Below are 18,749 nucleotides of genomic sequence, written 5' to 3'. Positions count from 1 at the left end.
TTTAATAGAAGAACTGCGATTTTGTTCCTTTTTGTAAATTTTCCCACACTCAAGGTAATGAAAGAAAAGACATCAAGAGATACAAAAACAGCTGTGCAGCCTGAATGTCCCAATAAATGGGATGGGATGGAAAAGCCTAGACCAGAAAACTTTGCACTCCATTAACTGGCCAGTTTGAGATAACCCACTCTATATCCACCTCAAGATATCATGAATCCATCACAGCTATGAGCTACAGCAGCTCTCCTTTATCTTCTTATTAAAAAGCATTATTTTAGCTCTAAAATTATCTTGCTGAAACTCTTTGGTTTAGCAGAATGAATCCGTTCAGATTGGAGTTTTGCAAAGTTCTAGTCCAAAACCATGGAATTATTTTTATATATGATTATGTTTTTACATGGATGCAGCATCAAACTTTGCTGTAACATTATAAGCATTAACATCTTCAAGAGAGAACCTCCTGCTGTTCACTGTGAAAGGGATTTCATTATGGATAATGATCTCAGTGCTCATATTGAGAGAGCCTCAGGTACCCATTTGTAAGGAAGTGGCTCTGAAAACATACAAAATCATCTCTTAATGCTCCATTCAGTACAGAGGCTTCTAGAGGGCAGTGGTTTATTTCACTATCATTTCAAAACTGACATTTCAATTAAAAACAAAAGATACTTCCAACCAGGACTGAGACTGCTCTGGAAAGTGGTATTGTAGGAGATACAATGGAGAGCATGACAGATTGTCCCAAGCTGTGGGTTATACAGGTAATGCAGCTGATGAAGGGAGAAATGCAGAAACCCTCAGCCCTTGCTTTTCAAAATGAATCCTCCATGCTATCAACTGTGGTGAAGAAAAACAGCACCAGGTAAGTGTGATGTACCCACTGTTGTTGACTCACTACTGTCATAGAACTAGAATTACATGATTTTACTTCCAAGTCTGCAACACAGTAAGTAATGCCTATTCCCGTCTTATTTTACAGGAGTTCATCGTGCAAGTCCCTATTTAGATTATTTCTGTTTGCTTCTTTTTATGCTTCGTATCATAAATTAGGTCTAAATTAATTAAGATTTGAAGTATGAACATGCAAACTAGGATTAAATCCCCCCCAAACAAAAGACCAGCACCCAACACACTACTTTAATCCTGATTTATAAATTACTATTTACAGAAAGTGTTCAAAATAGCATGTACAACTCATGCACATCTCAGGCTAGGCTTCAATATCTCCCACTAAATAAGGTTCAAAGAATGCACAGTTGCTGCTGATTTCATTGGACACATTTTGTTTCACATGTTGTTTAGCAAACAATTTGGCTGAAAGCTGAAGTTACTTCCTATGTTCTGATGTACGTTATTTCTAAAAGTTGAAGCCTTCAGCACCTCAGTTTGAAATTACTCATGACTCAGTCTAGTCCCCAGGGGTTCACACACTGGCATCAGTACCTGCACGGCAGGTTATATGCATGGATCTGCACCATGGATTTCAGAATCCTCTGCAGTGCATGTACTGTTTGGCTTAAGAAAAGGGCGTCTGGATTTTTGCTCCCTGACAAACTCACACTGGATCAGTGTGAAATAACAGGGCTTAACATCCTTACATCCCTCTGTAGGAGCAAAGTTTAACCTCTGCAATGGTGATGTCTCTGGTCAGTGGCAGTGCTGCTCGCCTGGGTTAATGCAGCTGGCTGACCTTGAGCCTTGCAGTGAACTGAAGCACTCTTCCATTCTCCTTAATAAATTGCCTTCATTCATTTTTCATTTCACCTTTTGGTACTTCTGTGATAAAGTTTCCACAAAGTTTGCCAGCTCACTTGCCTTAGTGCATCACCTCAAGCTGTTATGAAATGAATGGTGGGCTCTTTGTTCTTTTTTTCCTTCCTAAGAACTTCAAAGTAAGAGTTAAACATCTTGCAGCACCAAAGTTGGCTTGGTGATACTCCATTTTAGTTTTTTTTTTTTTTGCTTGAGGACCCTTTTCACTACAGAGTTAATGCAAACAACAAGGATGAATTGAAGCAAGGTGGTGAGTTAAGCACAGATGTGAACTTCTCTTCTGCAAATACACTTTTACATTAGCAGATTTTTTCTGGTAACCATCACATTAATAGATTTTTGCTGGTGACCAGCAAACCCAGCTCATTAGGACTTCAAAGAACATGTCCCACATCCTTAAGTGAAAGATGGTGGTAGTAATTTTTTAAAAGGTGATTGGCTTAAGACCAAAAGTAATTTTTCATGAAATTCAGCACTGAGCAGTCTAAATAAGAGTGGTGCCTTGTTTAAGTCTGTCAGAACTGGGAATACTGGGTAGTCTAACTAGACAGACATAACTGGGTTTTTGCCTCTTAAAGGGAAGATTTTCCAAAAATATTCCATCTTATGCCAAAATCACAAATTTTCACAGAGCATCTAGCAGGTATCACCTTTGTCAGAAAGGTGTGGACCCTTGGCCACTGGCTGCAATTCCTGGGAGCAACCTCACAGACCACCAAAATGTCAAATCCCAGTTTGTCTTTGTAGTCTCACTGCTCTGACCTTGGTGACAACTCTGATGCAATTCTGTAGAAAATGGACTAGGTTTTCTCACAGGTTTTCCTGTGAGACCTACATCAGTTGGAAGAGTTCTAATGAGATACAGACCCCTTTACTCATTATTAGCATCTTCTACCCATTTCTAGCCAAACATCAAGTCAGACTTAATACCAGACTAATTAATAAATATATATAAAGGTAACTCATGACGTTGAAAGAAAACTAAATTCCCCTGCAGAGGATGGAAGGAAACAGAGACTCTCCAGTTAAGTCTTGACTACAGGTTCATGCAGAAAATTGACCTCCAGAGAGGAAAAAGCAGAGTTCAGAAGGGTGAAGTTGTGTAAACCTTTTTAGGTAACTAAGTATATAGAATCAAAACTGAAAGCAAGTTAGCCAGGTCATCTATCACTCTCCCAAGACATTGTAAATCTCTCACTGTATTATTGTAAACCAAAAAAAAAAAAAAATCTGTAATGAAAACGAAATAACATACATACATACAAACTTCATAGTGTAAAGCTTCATAAAATCAAAGAGGAGGACTCAGAGCCACTGGAAGTGGGAATAGTTTACTATTGATAGGGCTGATAGCACCACTGATTTTTAATGCTTCCTAATTCTTTCCCGTTTACACCCTGTGTTCAAGTCAGTGTAACTTTTGCTAGACTTTAAAAAGGGAACTTTTCAACACTGGTGTCTTCTTTATTCATCCAAAGGACTTCAGACACCCAAAGATTTATCTTGCAATGCACTCAGCCACTGATCCCCCAGGCTACATCTTAAAACAAAAGCTTGAAAGTGAACAAAAATGGAAGGAAATGACCCAATTTCCCCAGAATCAACAGCAAGCTAAGAATAGACTCCTGAACTCCTCAATGTCAGCTTAGTCAAACCATTGTCAAATGAAAATACATTTGTTTTCCCAAGTGTTCAGAACTCCATTGTCATGGAGTACGCTCTCCACACAAGTGATTAGGTGAATATATACACAAGTACAACATTCTTGTACACAGTATTCTACAGGCACACTTCCAAAGACATTCCACCTGTCATGCTTTGCTTGGAAAATCTGTCCTTCAGTCTGTTTCTCTCTTTTTTTTTTTTTTTTTTTTTTTTTTTTTTTTTTTTTTAATAAAAAATGTTCTTGGTTACCATCCCCATGAGTCACACAGTCCAGTCTTGACAAGTTAATTGTTAAGTGGAATTAGGCAGCAGCGTTCTTTGGTCACATCCTTGCAGGGACTTGCAGAGCACGATCTCCTCCCTGGCTGGCAGTCGAGGAGGGAATGCCAGGGTGGCTGAGCTGCCGGCCGGGATTTTATACCGGGGCTATTTTTAGCTGTTATCAGCCGCGGGTGCGGGGCCAATCCGCGCCCGGGGCCGCGCACAAACTCTGCTCCGGCCAAACTTCACTCGCAGCAATCTCACAGGGAGGAGCCAAGTGAATTTGCTGCTCTGAACTTCGGCTGCTCTTTATAGGAGCTCCTGCAAGGCGCCAGCACACCAAGGACACGAGTTAGGACCATGAGGAAGCTACTGACTCAACAGATAAGCATCCTGCCTATATTTGGTGAAAATGAGTGAATTTAAGGTGCCTCATGAAGTCAAATTCGTGATGCAATCATTCAGTATGGTATACATATAAATCAAGCTCTTGGTGTTTTCACAAAGGTGGTGTTTTTTATGTCAACGTGTAACTATGTACTGTGTAACTGGAAACTACTTACTGTGATTATTTACAAATCCATGTGCTCACCAAAGAAAGGGAAGACAGATTAGTGCCTCTTCAAAACAGGCCACATGGTGTATAACAGATTTTTGACACTGGACCTTTGTCCAGTATATTCTTTTAGTAACTTGGTGTGGAAATATGACCTTGTAGTAACTTTAGGCTTTGAGAAATTAATTTGAAATGGTGAGAAAAATGTGTATTAAAATTAGGAAGAACTTCTGATGACATTAAGAAAAATAAAAACTTTAAAAGTTTAACTTATTTCTCCTAGTATTTCTGTTTACTGAGGACTTGCCAGTATTATTTGGGCACCTCACTGGTTATTTCTGGCTAACGAAGACCCTCTTGCAATGAGGGGCCACCCAAAGTATCGATGTTACAGCTAATGATGTACATAATTATATACCAAGTATAAATGTGGACAAATATAAACCGCTTCTGCTGGTCAGATTTTTAATCAAATAGATTTTAAATTAATCCAAAAATGGTGCAAATTCATGTGAGCAGAGGTCTGAAGAGTGATTAAATACCTATATTTTCAGATGCAGAGTTTCCACTCCTTCCATTTGCTTCTCAACCAGCCCTCAAGCTACAGGGACACAGTGCTGAGATCTCCCAAAGCACAGCCACATAGACATTTCACCTCAAATAGAATTTGTTTACTCAAACAATCAGAGGTATCTTAAAACAGGAGGTTATTAAAATAATCTTTTTGCTGCTTGTTTAGTTTAGGTATAAAAGCAGAAGCAACATGAGACAAGATGCAGCTGTGAAAAAAAAAAAAAAAAGCACCTTTGTGGAAAGAAAATATGTGCAGAAGGGGATTACTATGACAACTGGCAGAACTGGAGACAAAAAGAATTTGCTGGTTTAGCCCCAAAACATCTGAGGTTGTCTAAGCCTAAACTGATTTTAAAAAGAGCTAAATGTATGAATGAATGCCAATGGACCATGCTGGCACAAGAGCAAGGATGTTTTAGCTGCACATGAATAAAGGTAATTTGGAAATTAACGTATCAAACATTTAGAGCAGAGGCATTCTGAAGCAGATTTCCAAAATGAATAATAATAGTAATAGTTTCTAAATAAGCCTTGATCACTTTATGAATGAAATATTACATGCTTAGGCTGTCTGTAACAGAATACTCAATTTCATGTCCCAAAGAGTCACATCCAGTCCCATGAATTTCTTTTTCAGATTATCTAGAATCCCCAGAGAAACCATCTTGGTCAGTGTACCGATTTCTACCTTCATGTGCCTCATCTTTCATAAACATATAAACAGGAAGATAATGGTTTTCTCTCAGAAGATGTGTTCTGGAGTTTTACTTCATTATATACTTCCTACTGCAGGGAGCCTGCAACATAAAATCAATTAACTTGTGAATCAAAATCCTGGTTTTGAACACTGCTGGATGTACTGAAACCAGACCTGCACCCTGACAAATTCACTTCCCATCTATCCCTGAGCACGTCATGGTAATGTCATGAATGTCACTGACATCTGACATTATCGGAGACATACCACCAGTAAAAATTCACCTACAATTGTCTCATTAATTAATATGAAAAAGATCATCTAGAGATCTAAATATAAAAAATCATACCTGCAGATTACAAATAAATGACTCATTTTAGAGTGACACACTTCCTCCTTTTCTTCTGCCATAGAAGGCAGTTTCATGCAGATTCATAACATTTCCCACAAAGTGGTAAATATTTTTTATATTGCCACAAATATATAAAAATTTTTATATGTCTCTTTTCAGCCACAGACAAGGTTATGAGAGGAAACTGAATATTTCTAAATGAAGTAGTAAATACAGTGGCAGAACTCTGGAAAATTTTTCTTCAATGCAGGGTCTTATGACCCAAAGAAACACACAATTTTTCTTTTCTCAATTAAAATCTTAAGCTGTGTTTGAAGCAGTACCTAGGAATTGAGATTTAGATGTTCAGTTGGCTTTTCTCTCTTCTACTGTGGTGTCTGAAATGAAATCTAATTCTAAAACAAATACAGTTGAAAGACACATATATGGGGATTGCTGTTAAAAAAAAAAAAAAAAAATTTGACTGAAGTTAAAGGAAGAGCACTGGATCTCACTCTTGGAAGGATGATAAAATATAATTTTATCTGGTTAATTTAGACTGTAAAGTGAACAGCAGAAGTGTCTAACATCTGACTGTTTTATCACTATTGCACTTCAGTTGTTGCTGAGTGGGGACGCTGAAACACAAAGGGAAATTAAATCTCCTGAAAAAAGAAATTAATCAATCCAAAGTTTGTTTCCATATGTCCATTAAGAGTTCACTTCTAGTCTAATCTAGTCATCCTTAGATTTGTATTTAAACTGTCAGTGGTGGTATTCAGTTTATTTCATTCAGGTGACCATGCTATTGTTTTCAGTGGAAGTTTATGCCTTGATGCAGTTGCCAAAGCCTAGATATCCAGCAGTATTTGATGGGATAGCTGAGGAAATCATAAACATATTTGAGACAGGATTTATGGGACACCCATGGCCTGCAGAGGCAGCTGGAGGCTGGGAAAGAAGCCTTTAGACATCTAAACCAGCAGGGGATGCCCATGGTTGGAAAACTGAATTAGGCCCCGCTTCATACAATAAACGGAGTCTACCAAACCTCCTTCTACAGGTGGTACTTGCACTTGGCCACAGGAATTAACATCCCATCCTGCTATTTCAGATAGTTTTTTGTTGCAAAAAGAGCCTAGACATCCTGCAGAGGTGTAGTTAATGGCTTACAGACACACCTTCAGTTGGATAAGCTAAATCCAGCCCTTGATATCTAAAGAAAACAAAGAGCAGAGCAGAAATGCTGCTTTCCTTTAGCAGACTCCAAAATAATTGCCATATATCATCACCTGTTGCTCTGCAGGGATTATGCATTATTTTGTGTTTGTAGAATATTAGTCTCAGTAAAGCTTTTCCTTAGGTATTTCTGAAATAACCAATTTGAAATAATACAAATTGCTCTGTTTTGGACAGGATCCATTTAACAGGTGACAGTACTGCTACACAGATAAGTTTTCAAAGCCAGCAAAGAAGTAATCAATCCACAAATCCAAACATTTTTCACTCCAAAAATGTAGGTGCTGAGATGTTTCAAAAGAAAAAACCAGTCCATGCTGGGATAAGAGCCTTGTTTTCCGAACATCAAAGAGGATATCACAAGATGAAATATATATGACGAAAAATAAATGAGCAAGTAAATCCCGTTTTAATTTTATCTCGGTGTGATGCTACATTATTTACATTGTGTTTGCCATTGCTGCAATCACTGTGCAGGGACAATTTCCTAGATAATACAGGTCTGTATTTTGAAGCTGTTGCTATGCTACTGCACTGTGCCTGGACACCGCTGGGGCTGGAGCCACACACTTAGGGGGACATGGGAGCGCCAGCTCCAAATGGATTCACGGACTTTTCCACACGTGCCAGACTCAGCAAGGGCTGGAAGCAAGACCTTTTACCCTTTGTATCCAAAAGATTAAGCAAACTGCTCTGCCCTGCTGCTGCTGCTGAAGCACACATTCTGCTCATGACTGATAGTCGGGGGACTGGGTGTTATCTGTAACAGAACGGCTGTCACTAATCTTTTCACTCACGCACAAAAAGTAATTTGGATAGGCATAAATCCAGCTAGGAAGAGACCCACAGCACAGTTTGCCTTCTCAGAAATAAGGGTTAGTAGTGATTAGGTTTATACGTGAAGACTTAAGAGATTACCAGTCTGCTGTACATGAAGGGGTGGAGGAGGGAGCCATAAAGCCACACTGGGTCTGCACAGTGGTGTGGAGGTGTTGGAGCTGTATCCCTGTTTTCTGAGTTAGCAGAGCAAAAGCACTGGTGAGGGTGTCCCTCACACTGGATTTATGTCAGAGCAGTTCTCTGACTCTAAAACCATGCTGTTTTCAGTGAGGGGTGATCAGAGGCTGATCACACCACTAAGAGAAACCTAAATTCTCACAGAAGAAAAACCTAACACTCTACAAGTCAAATGGCAGCTGGAAACTGTGCAGTACCACTGTATTACACCTGATTGCAAATGGGCAAGTAACAAAGGGTTGAGACTGTCACTGAAGCATTTATTGGGACAACACCAGGGCTGCAGGAACCATATAAATGTTAAAGGGTTCAAAAATACATTAAAATAGAGCAGATAAAGTGTTCTGACTAGAGAGTTGGAAAAATGGTGAAATAAAGAGGCGCTTGCTGTAGTAATTTTTACTGGCACTGCTATTTGCACTACCTACAGCTCCAAACTGGTGCTTAAGAATTATACAAATTGACTGGAGAAAGACTGGAAAAGGTCATAAAAACCACCCTTAAAACAAAAAACTCAAACTACAACACACCAAAGCATTCAACATTTAGAAATGATGACTCAAGCTTGAAGGCAAGCTGAAGGATTTATTTAGTTCAAGAAATCAAAGACTGAAAAAGATTTGATCTATGTCTTCTATATACATAAAGATCTTGTCTATTAAAAAGAAAAATAGCATCATTCAGAGCAACAGAATTTTACTAAAGGAAAATAGTGTTTCAGGACAATAATTAAGCATTGACAGAGACTAATTGGTATAGATGCTGAATGGGCATGACTGAATGTTTCCAAAGAACCATCTGTTAGGGATAGTCTAGATAAGACTGAGAGCAGGAGTACAAATCACTTGGTATTCCAGACTTGTATTTCTATACTTAATTGTACTTGTAAGCTATCTCAAGACTATTTGCAGGAATAAACAACCATTAATTTAATTTTAATTATCAAAACAGGTATCACGTTAGGATATTGGCTCCCCATGAGTCATTTCCTGCTGTGTACATGTCAGCTTCAGCATCTTGGCCTGTTAATCTGCTAAGATTGGAAAACTCTGAAAATAGTTTTTGGATCTTTTCCTTACTCAGGTTGCTCAGTTAACACTATTTAAAAGGTGGGTTATGAATCACTCAACCTTTTTCTAAGCTTATTCATAAGACCAAAATAATATTTGCTTACTTCTGTTAGATTTATTATTTATATTATTTTAAAGCCTAAAATGTCATCAAAAGCCAAACTACTATAATTTTGTGTACATACGGAGAGTTACACCTGCCACCTGGATCCAGCCTGAATTTACCTTCCTACCTGCAAACCTTGGTGGAGAAGACATGGCTTTAACACCAGTCTTATGTGCTATATTGGAGTCAATTAGAAGACCAATTGGTTTCCATTGCTATGAGGTACCCGGACACCCAGTTATGCTTTAAAATATCTAACAGACCAGAACTGAAAATACAGATGTTTTCCTCTGTAGATTATGAGTGTAGTAAAAAATGCTCCGTTCTGCTTAGCAAAACACCAGTTTAACCATGAACTTCTGACTGGACATCCATGTGATTCTGCTCTCTGCTAATTACACATACTTAAAATTAGATTTGTCCTGTGACTTCATGTTCTGAACCATTAATACACATTCCTAAACAGAATTTTCTCAACAGATACCAGAATGCTTCATAAAACCAAAGTCAACTCATTAAGGAAGAAGTGTGATTTTCCCAGTGACACAATGGTGAGTCTCACTGTCCCTGTGAGGAACCTGGTCTGTCATTCACAACAGCTCAGCTTAACTTGGAGAGTCAGTAGGGAGCGAGCACATAGTTAGTTGTGCCACCAAGTTGGAGTCCTCAGACATTCCTGGCGGGGAAATCAAAGAACCACAGAATCACAGAATTGGTAAGGTTGGAAGAGACATATAAGATCAAGTCCAACTGTCAACCCAGCACCACCACTGGGTTTACCATTAAACCAGGTCCTCAAGTGCCACATCCACACATTTTTGGATGCCCAGGGTTGGTGACTCCACTTCCTTGAGCAGTCTGTTCCAGTGCCTGACAAACCTCTCCATGGAAAAAAAAAAATAAAATTCCTGATATCCGATCTAAACCTCCACTGGCACAACTTGAGGAATTTTCTCTCATCCTGTCACTTGTTACCTGGGAGCAGAGCCTGACCCCCACCTGGCTCCACCTTCCTTTCAGGGAGTTTGGAAAGCAAGAGACCCCACTCCCTCAGCTGTTTCTCATCAGACTTTTGCTCCAGACCCTTCCCCAGCTCTGTTGCCTTCTCTGGACACACTCTAACCCCTCAATTTCTTTTTTGTCATGAGGGGCCCAGAACTGAACACAGGATTTGAAGTGTGGCCTCAGCCATGCCCAGCACAGGGGGATAATCACTGCCCTGGCTCTGCTGGCCATACTATGGCTGGTGCAAGCCAGGTGCCATTTGCCTTCTTGCCCACCTGGGCACACCTGGCTCATGTTCAGCTGCTGCTGACACCCCCAGGTCCTTTTCCAGCTTTCCAGCCACTCTTCTCACAACCTGCAGCACTGCAGGAGTTGTTGTGACCCAAGCGCAGGACTCAGCATTTCAAATGAGGGAGTGGGAAACATCTTGTGGGAAAAACAAAAATGTCCTTTCTTTTCCAGCTCCTGACCTAATGAAATTTTACAAAAGGATACCATAATTCCAAACAGAAACAGCTAAATTCTTAGCTTTTCATTCTTAAATATAAGCACTGGTATCCCCTAAAAGGACAGGAAGCAACAAGCACAAATTGAGACACACAAAATTCCATTTAAAACATAGTTTTACCATGAGGGTAGGACGTTAGAATAGTTGCACAGAGAAGTTGTAGTTTCTTCATCTTCGGAAATATTGAAAACAAAACATGACCCTGAGAAAGCTGATGTAGGTGGTCCTGCTCTAAGTGAGGAGTTGGACCAGGTGATCTTCAGAGAGGCTCTCCAGCATCCATAACTCTGTTACTCCAGTGCAGTGATTCAACAGGTGCAGGTTGATGATGCTAAACCACTGGTGTAGCATCATCATCATATATATTGGTATTTTTGCCTAACACAAGGTGTTTATTGCTTAGGGTAAAGAATTACCTTCCTTCTTTTGGGAACTGTGTTCCTATGGCACAAATGAGTACAGAGAAGCTATAATCTGCAGTCAGTCTCAGGTAATCAAAAAAACAGAAGGGCAATAATTTTCTTCTGAAAATTGGAGGACTAGTCTTTAAATAACAACTCAAGCTTCAGGAAAAAAAAAAAAAAAGTTAAAATTTTCAAAGAAACCTAAACCTTCAGAACAAACATGCTGCTCAATAGGAAAATACAGTGTACAGGTGAGAAGGCTGAACCTTGGAGCCATGACTGGATCAGACTGTTCTATGCACTCAGTAACACAGCCTGTATGCCAGTCATTTTTCTGTTCAAATTGCAAAGGCTTTTGTTTGAAGAAATTACAGAGTTATTGAAAGGGCATTAAGGTGGCTGTGACAAGCCTGGACGTGCTGCTGGATTCACACTAACAAATTCATGTTGTTACATGCTGCATTCTGCTGTTAAAGGTACAGGGAATTCCTTTTTTACTTTAAGGCACATCCTGAAATAGTCCACTGACAAGACATAGTTACCAAGCACTGATAATCAGTGAAAAATGAGTTAAAGTGATCTAAACATTTTCTTGGTGTCTAATGAATGGACTACTTGTAAACATTATTCATCCAGCTGCACTGTAAGTTAGATACCATTTAATCTTCCCACTTTCTCTGGTGTTCAGGCCTCTGACACTCACATTTCCAGTTATTCACAGAGATTTGTTAGGGCTACAAGCAAAAAGAGGAATAAATAATGGCAGAACTGTCCTGCTCACTACTGTCCCACAGCACAAGGTCCTGCTGTCACTGCTAGTGTCTGCAGAAAAGTGCAAACCCAGATGAACCCAATTTCAGAGCAACACTGGCCTCAGGTGGACTAGAGACCATGTGAGAAGGGAACCATCCATGAGTAATATTTATTGACCAACTGAGATATTAGTTCCATGTGCAAGAAGCCACAGCCCTCAGGGATTTCACTACTCTCGTTATATATTATTCTGTGACCTTCCATTTTACAGGCTGATTTTTGCTATCTAGATAATTAAAGAGAGCAAAGCTGAATCTGTGCTCCATGGAGTTACTGCTTTATTACCTTGATACCAGAAAGATAGAAAAACAAAAACCAGAAACTAAATATCATCACGTTCTCAAGGAGTAAAACACTGTAACAGGAGTTCAGTTCAGCAGCACCCAGTGCCCTGCCCACTGGGATCACAGCAGGGATCACCTGAGAGCCTCATGTCTCAACCTTTCAGCCAGGTAGGGATATCTTGGGGCTCAAGGACACCTCAAAGACACCAGGCACGTTTAGCAAGTGAAGAGAGCACAGTTTGCCTTTTTCTCTGGACTAGCTGATAAGAAACTTTATGGGATAATAATCAGTTACTCTGTACAACAAAACCAAGGAAAAAGACTTCCTCAGACCTGGTCCATGACAACTCTATTCAAAATGCCTCTCTTCTCACTTTTTCAAATTAACCCAAACAACTCTGCTTGAATGGGAACTTCTGCACACATTTCTTACTTTATCCATAGAAAAAGAAGACATTAAATTTTGAAATAAGAGAAATGTGAAAGTATAAGGAAATTAAAGAGATGATTTTAAAGCCAAAATACAGCTCTCAGGTTGCTAACACCATGTAGTTGCTAACAAACAAAATGTACTCGATTGCTGCAATTTTTAACACATACACAGGACTACATCCAGAAATATAAAATAGAAGTAATGCCCCAGCTCTTACTTTGACCATATAATCAACATATTTTTAGCAATGACCAGGATCCTGTCACAGAAATAGGACAGGTGCTGTTTCAGGGAATCATTTAACCAAATAATGACTGCTGAAAACACTTCTTATTATGGGTGGTGACAAAATCTCTTCTCCTCCTTCAAATGCCCCCATGGAACTGAGAAACAGAATTTGATAATATTACTTATGTTGGAAAGTGACAAACTTTATGAAGCTCCTCTTGAAAAACAGAATATTATAATCATGGTGTATTGTTCTATTCAAGGTATAAAATATCTTGAACATTCTTAAAAGAAGGAACTGTCAGGCCTGTGTTTCAGCCTAATAAATATTAAGAAAGGTTAAATACAAGTGCTTTTATGAAGGGAATCACAGTGTTTATTCAAGTACACAGCTGTTTACAGTTTTGAAACCTAAGTAATCCTTTATAAGGTGAGAGAAGGTGTAAAAGCCCTCTCAGTAATTTATACCTAACTGGAAATTAATGAAAATACATGTTGAAATTGTCACAGAAATGCGTTAATCTAAATAATGAAAGAAATAAAAGAAAAACTTGTTTCAGGGATAAGAATTATTTAAACTATATATTCAGCTTTCTTCATAGCATTCATAGCTGTTACTTTTGAGCTCTCAGCTTCTAGATAGTGAAGTGCAGGAATAGCTGAACTAGCTCAACTAAATAGTAACAACCTAGCTGTAACAACAGCAAGATTTCCCAGAATAAATTAATTGCAGCAACAATCAGAATACCTGCACCATACTTCCACTTGAATGAAGAAATCCCAGGCACTTCCACACAACACAAATCACCTCTTTCTCTGCTTAAAGATGCAAGAGGTAAGTGAAGGGATTGGCTCCCTGCAGCTGAGTTGGGAGCAAAGCAGTGGGTAGGTGTATTTCACTGATTTGGAGGACACACATATTGATTTCGGGTTTAAAACTAGGGTGTGCTTAGGAGCACCCAGGTTCTTACCTTAACAAAAATAGAAATCTCAGAATCTTCCTGAAAGTTGTTAGTTTCTCCAAAGTTATTGTTAAGGGGAAACTTGAAGGAAGTTGAAGAGTTGGTAGAAGTGCTCTGTCTCTGACGAAAATGGAAATCCGGAGGAAAATGCAGGTTGCTCTCAAACATTGTTCCCTCAACTTCTTTATCTTCCAGAGTTGGGCTCATCAGATCCATCTGCTGCTGTGGCTGCTCTTCTTCAGCACCATGCTGAGATGAAGAATCATTTTCTCCATCGCTTCCATACTGAGAGGCCACAGAATTATTACAGCTTTCTTCTGACTTCTCTTTACTACCATCAGTGTTTTCTGGGATGTTAGTGATGAAAAAGGGGGATGCTGAATCTTCAGGGACATGATGAGAAAGATCACCCCCTTTATTTTCTCCAGGATCTGAAACCTCAGAGATAGTGGTGTTGTTAGCATTTTGATTGATGTCAGTGAAGACTGGATCTTCCATGGCTGCTGGCTGGTGAGTTTTGCCTGCCTGCTGGTACCTTACAGACTACAATCAAAGTGAGATGTTAACAGACAAGGCTCCTCAGGAGGAAGCAGAGTCTGTGGTGTACTTTCTGAATGCTCAGCTACACATGGCAGATCTCCAACAATCATTTACTGAGAGCCTTGAATCAACAACTGCACTTCCACCGAAGTAAAAGGCTGTCTCACTTTTAACCCCTTTGTTGATCTGACTCCTGGGAACTGTATCTCAGGAGTTGTAATCAGTTGTTCCTCCAGATGTTGCCTGGATAAGTACAGCAAAAAAAAAGCTGAAGAACCTATCAGTGCTAGAAACCTACAGTAAAAAAAAATAAGTATGCTTACATAGAAAGTAAAAAGAGTTCTACTGGAAATCTTATTTATGTAAAGAGCTAGAAATGCAGACTTCACCCACTTACTAATATTTTCAGCATACAAAAACTTCAAGGAAAAGCAAGGCAAAACTGCTTCAACAATACAAACAATCATCTGCAACATTTTAGTGGTTACTTACAAAATTATCAACAACTGATGATCATTTATTAAAAAGAAAAAAACTACAAAAAATTATACAGAGGTAAATTTTAACTCTTTCCAACGTTGCCACTCATTCACTTTGGGGGCCACACATTTCACATTTGGCATTGTCCTTCTCTCAACTATAAACTAGGGCCAAAATTGTAAAAGCTCACATGAGCTGCCCTGGGAATATAGGAAAAGAAAGCAATGAAGAAGTATTAATCATGATTACAAAAACGAAATTTTTAAATTATAATCACATTTAGGTTATGTATCTCCATGTCATAAGTCATACACTGTAGAAATCTAGTTTGCCACCTTGTGTGTACAGTTCCTTTTCTCTAATGAATGGAGAGACACACAAAACTGCACAGAACCTAAAGTGGGTGAAAACTGCCAGCTTTAGCATAGAATTAGCTGCCCTTCTAGAGACACATACACATTCCAGAGTGACTGAATTGAACAGAGCTGAAACTCCTGGAAGATCCAAACTTGCATTTATCAAATTATAAAGTTACCAATTTATTAAAGTCATGAGAACTTCAGACCTTACTGACTAAAGATATTTTTTATCTCCATGTTTACTGCATCTGAATTACACAGATTATTACAAGAATTCTTATAAACTAATTATATTTAATCTTTTGGGGTTGAGTCAAAAGGAAAATGAAGGTGTTTTCCTCCTGACCCATCCTTGAACTTCCTGAGAGGTAACTGCCATAGCCAGGCTAGATTTCTTAAAGAAATAAAGAAGAGAAGTGAAAAAGAAAGATGGTAAATCAAGCCATCCCAGACAGAACCAGAAGGGAACACAAGCTGTTTCACAGGGTAGGCTGGCAGGTGCTGCCTGCCTGGAATTTATGATTGTAGTTAACTGTCATTACTCTTATATTAAGAAGTTTAAAGTACTACTAAAGTTAAATATCAAAAGCAAACCAATATTTCATCTTTATTAAACTTAGGGCTCCCAGATAACCTGAAAATTGCCAACGTCATGGTCACAACCAATTTTAATCACTGTGATTGTACAGTACAAATATGCAGGTAAGTATCAGAGATCAATGAGATCTCTTAGCTCATGAGGGCATCTCTGGCCTGATGCGACTCAAGGATTTCAAGGATACATTACCCATTACCAAGGCCTAATTTCAATTTTTACTGCTCCCACACTCCTGCCTGGCACAAGTGGTCCATCACCAAACAGGAGGGAACACATCTCTTTACATTAGCTGTATGTAACTCAGCCACAGTTCCTCATGTGGAAATCCTAACTCAGATTCTGAAATGTGTGCTGTGTAATCTGTCTTCCAAATTTCTAGCACTCAAGACCAAGGCTTATGATAAGACTGATTTAAAATCATGAACTTAAGTTACTGAAGTTCAAGAAACTTCAGAAAAGCAATAAAACAGCTGGTAAGTTTTATAAATTCAACTTCTTTTAGGACTACTTTTCACTTCTAAGAAAACACTTGGATTTTTTTCATATTTTGTAGAAAGACAAATGTAGTTCTGTCTGGGTCTGTTCAGCTTGCTCTGAGCATGACTTGGATCAGCAACTCCCACTGATCTTCAACCCTTTCTTACAGAGTGCTTGCAGGATTAAACTCGCTGGGATCATAAAAACTCCCTCCTTAATAACTCGGCTGGCAAACAGTTTGAGGGGGAAAAAAATATGCATGACACAAAAATAAAGAACAAAGTCCAGTTGTAGCCCAGTCCATGATTTTTTTTCCTCCTCCACGAAGACAACATTTGCAGGACACAGCAGCACCTACTGGAGGGTTTAAAATATCACAAGTAAAACAAGGAGTAAGAGCATAAGGTGAGTATTATTTTTAAATAAGTAAATAAATACATTTGATGTGGGTTTCTTTATTGTGAGTTATCCAAGTTCTTCTTTCCTCTGCCTCCCTCCAAGAGCAACTAAAAGTATCATTAAGTGTCCAATGAAATGGGATTTCTCTCCTGCACAGGAGTGAGAGGGAAGAGGTTGTATGAGGCAGGAGAGCAAAAAAAAGGTCTCAGCCCAACTAAAGCCCTCTGAGTAACAGTCCCACCCCAAAGCCATTAGAATGCAAGATTACAAAACAGAGATCACAAATTCCATCTGTTCCCTAAATTCCTCTGCTCCCAAATCAGGAAGGTGTTGAGTTAATGTGGAATTTAGTAACACAATACTTTCTGCTGCTAATTCTGTAATCCAGGTTGTGTCACTGACTATGTGGACCCACGTGAGCCATTGGTAACACTGGTCACCAGCTTTGCAGAAACACAAAGAAGTACAAAAACCATAAACAGAAAAGGTCATAAAAGGACAAAGAACATGAGCAATAGAACACCTCATTTTCAAGGGAAGCTTGTTTTTTACTTTATGACTGAATTTCTGATTTTACTTCAATGTTATTTTTTTTAAAGGGAGACATACTAGAATCAACATGACAACAAGTCCAGTTAGCATACTTAGACACAAGTTACAGTTTTGTTAGTGTCCAACATCTGGAATAAGGAAATCACTGATTCTTTCCACAGTCCAGTGGACAGTGATGAGCGACTCAAAGTACATGATAAAAAGAGTTAGAAATAATTACATCAAAAGGAGATGAAGATGGGTCTCTAATGCAGCCCAGTTATCAGAGCTCCCTACAACAGATGTGCCTGTTTAGACAGCAAGGCTGGTATTCATCTACATTTAGAAGCCCAGAAATGGACATCCAAACTGAGGTTAGGAACCCAGACAGCTGCCTGATTCACTCTGCAGAGACACACAGAGCTCAGTTCAGCAGCTCAAACACACAGAGACATTTATTGGTATTTAAGTTGTTTACTTAGAGCAACTTGATTTATCTGAAGGATAATGGCTCTGGCACACTCAGACTACTGAAGCTACTAGTGAAACTTTAGCAGTTCACCCTGAAACCCCAACAGAAATCAGCACTTCCACCTTGCACTTGTTTTAAAATGACAAGCAGAAGATCGACTTGTAAAGAAATTCCTGCATTGCTAGAGTCAGTTATCCCTCGCCTCCAAAGTGGAAGAGAAGGGTGGGAAGAATGAAGAGCAACAAGAATACCAGATCCCTAAACAGAATACCTCACCTATTCTCAGAGATTAAGAATCAGAGGCAAAACCCCACAGTAGACTATTTAGTACAGATTCCTAAGACTTCTACCTGGGTACACCTTTATTGAAGCAATGATTTGCACATATTCTAGACACTCCATTGTATTGTAAACTTCACCTCATCCATCAATGCCACAAGTTGCTTCAGTGGTTCACAGCCCTGTTTAGAAATAGCAACCTGCTTCTACTGGAATTTCTCCAGTCATTTCCAGTTGGATATTCCTATACTTTTAATGGTTTAATAAAAGAGTCCTTCCGTTTTATTTGTTCTCAGTGAAGATACTTGCACACTTAAAACAAAGAGCCTGTAAATCATTCCTCATAATCTAAAGAAATGGAGGTCTTTCTATTGCTTGCTCTAAAGTATCTTTTCCCAGGCAGAAGAGATGAGGGAAAAAAAAAAACAACAACAAACAAAAACAAAAAACCCCGAATGGTTAAAACACTCAGTGTTCTTGGAAACAGCTGAACCTGAAACTGAATGATGGTAAACAAAGTTTACTATCCCTCAGAAACTGAGGGATCTTGGCATCCTGGAGGATCAGACTTTTCCTTTGCACTTAAGTGCACTCAGTGCAAAATCATGAATATTCCTGGCCATTCAGGATGTTGGTTTTACCAAAAAAAAAAAAAAAATTAAAAAAAAAAGAAGAAAATCCAAGAACTT

At 39.0% G+C, this 18,749-nt stretch overlaps 1 protein-coding gene across 3 annotated transcripts in view; it reads right to left on the bottom strand.

The window, feature by feature from the left end:
- The window catches only part of CLIC5 (chloride intracellular channel 5), an 86,243-nt gene that overhangs the window by 63,223 nt on the left and 4,271 nt on the right, over nucleotides 1–18,749 (bottom strand). For all 3 annotated transcript variants that reach the window (XM_066180059.1, XM_066180061.1, XM_066180060.1), the window contains one exon: nucleotides 13,935–14,708. In XM_066180059.1, coding sequence (XP_066036156.1) covers nucleotides 13,935–14,423 — 489 coding nt within the window. In that variant the 5' untranslated portion in view covers nucleotides 14,424–14,708. The remainder of the gene's footprint in view (nucleotides 1–13,934; nucleotides 14,709–18,749) is intronic.

Source organism: Chamaea fasciata, unplaced genomic scaffold (assembly GCF_029207755.1).
Source record: "Chamaea fasciata isolate MVZ Bird 193981 ecotype frontalis unplaced genomic scaffold, bChaFas1.0.hap1 SCAF_3, whole genome shotgun sequence".
Taxonomy (NCBI): domain Eukaryota; kingdom Metazoa; phylum Chordata; class Aves; order Passeriformes; family Sylviidae; genus Chamaea; species Chamaea fasciata.
The sequence above is the reverse complement of the archived record's forward strand: the minus strand, read 5'-3'. Positions and strand labels throughout refer to the sequence as shown.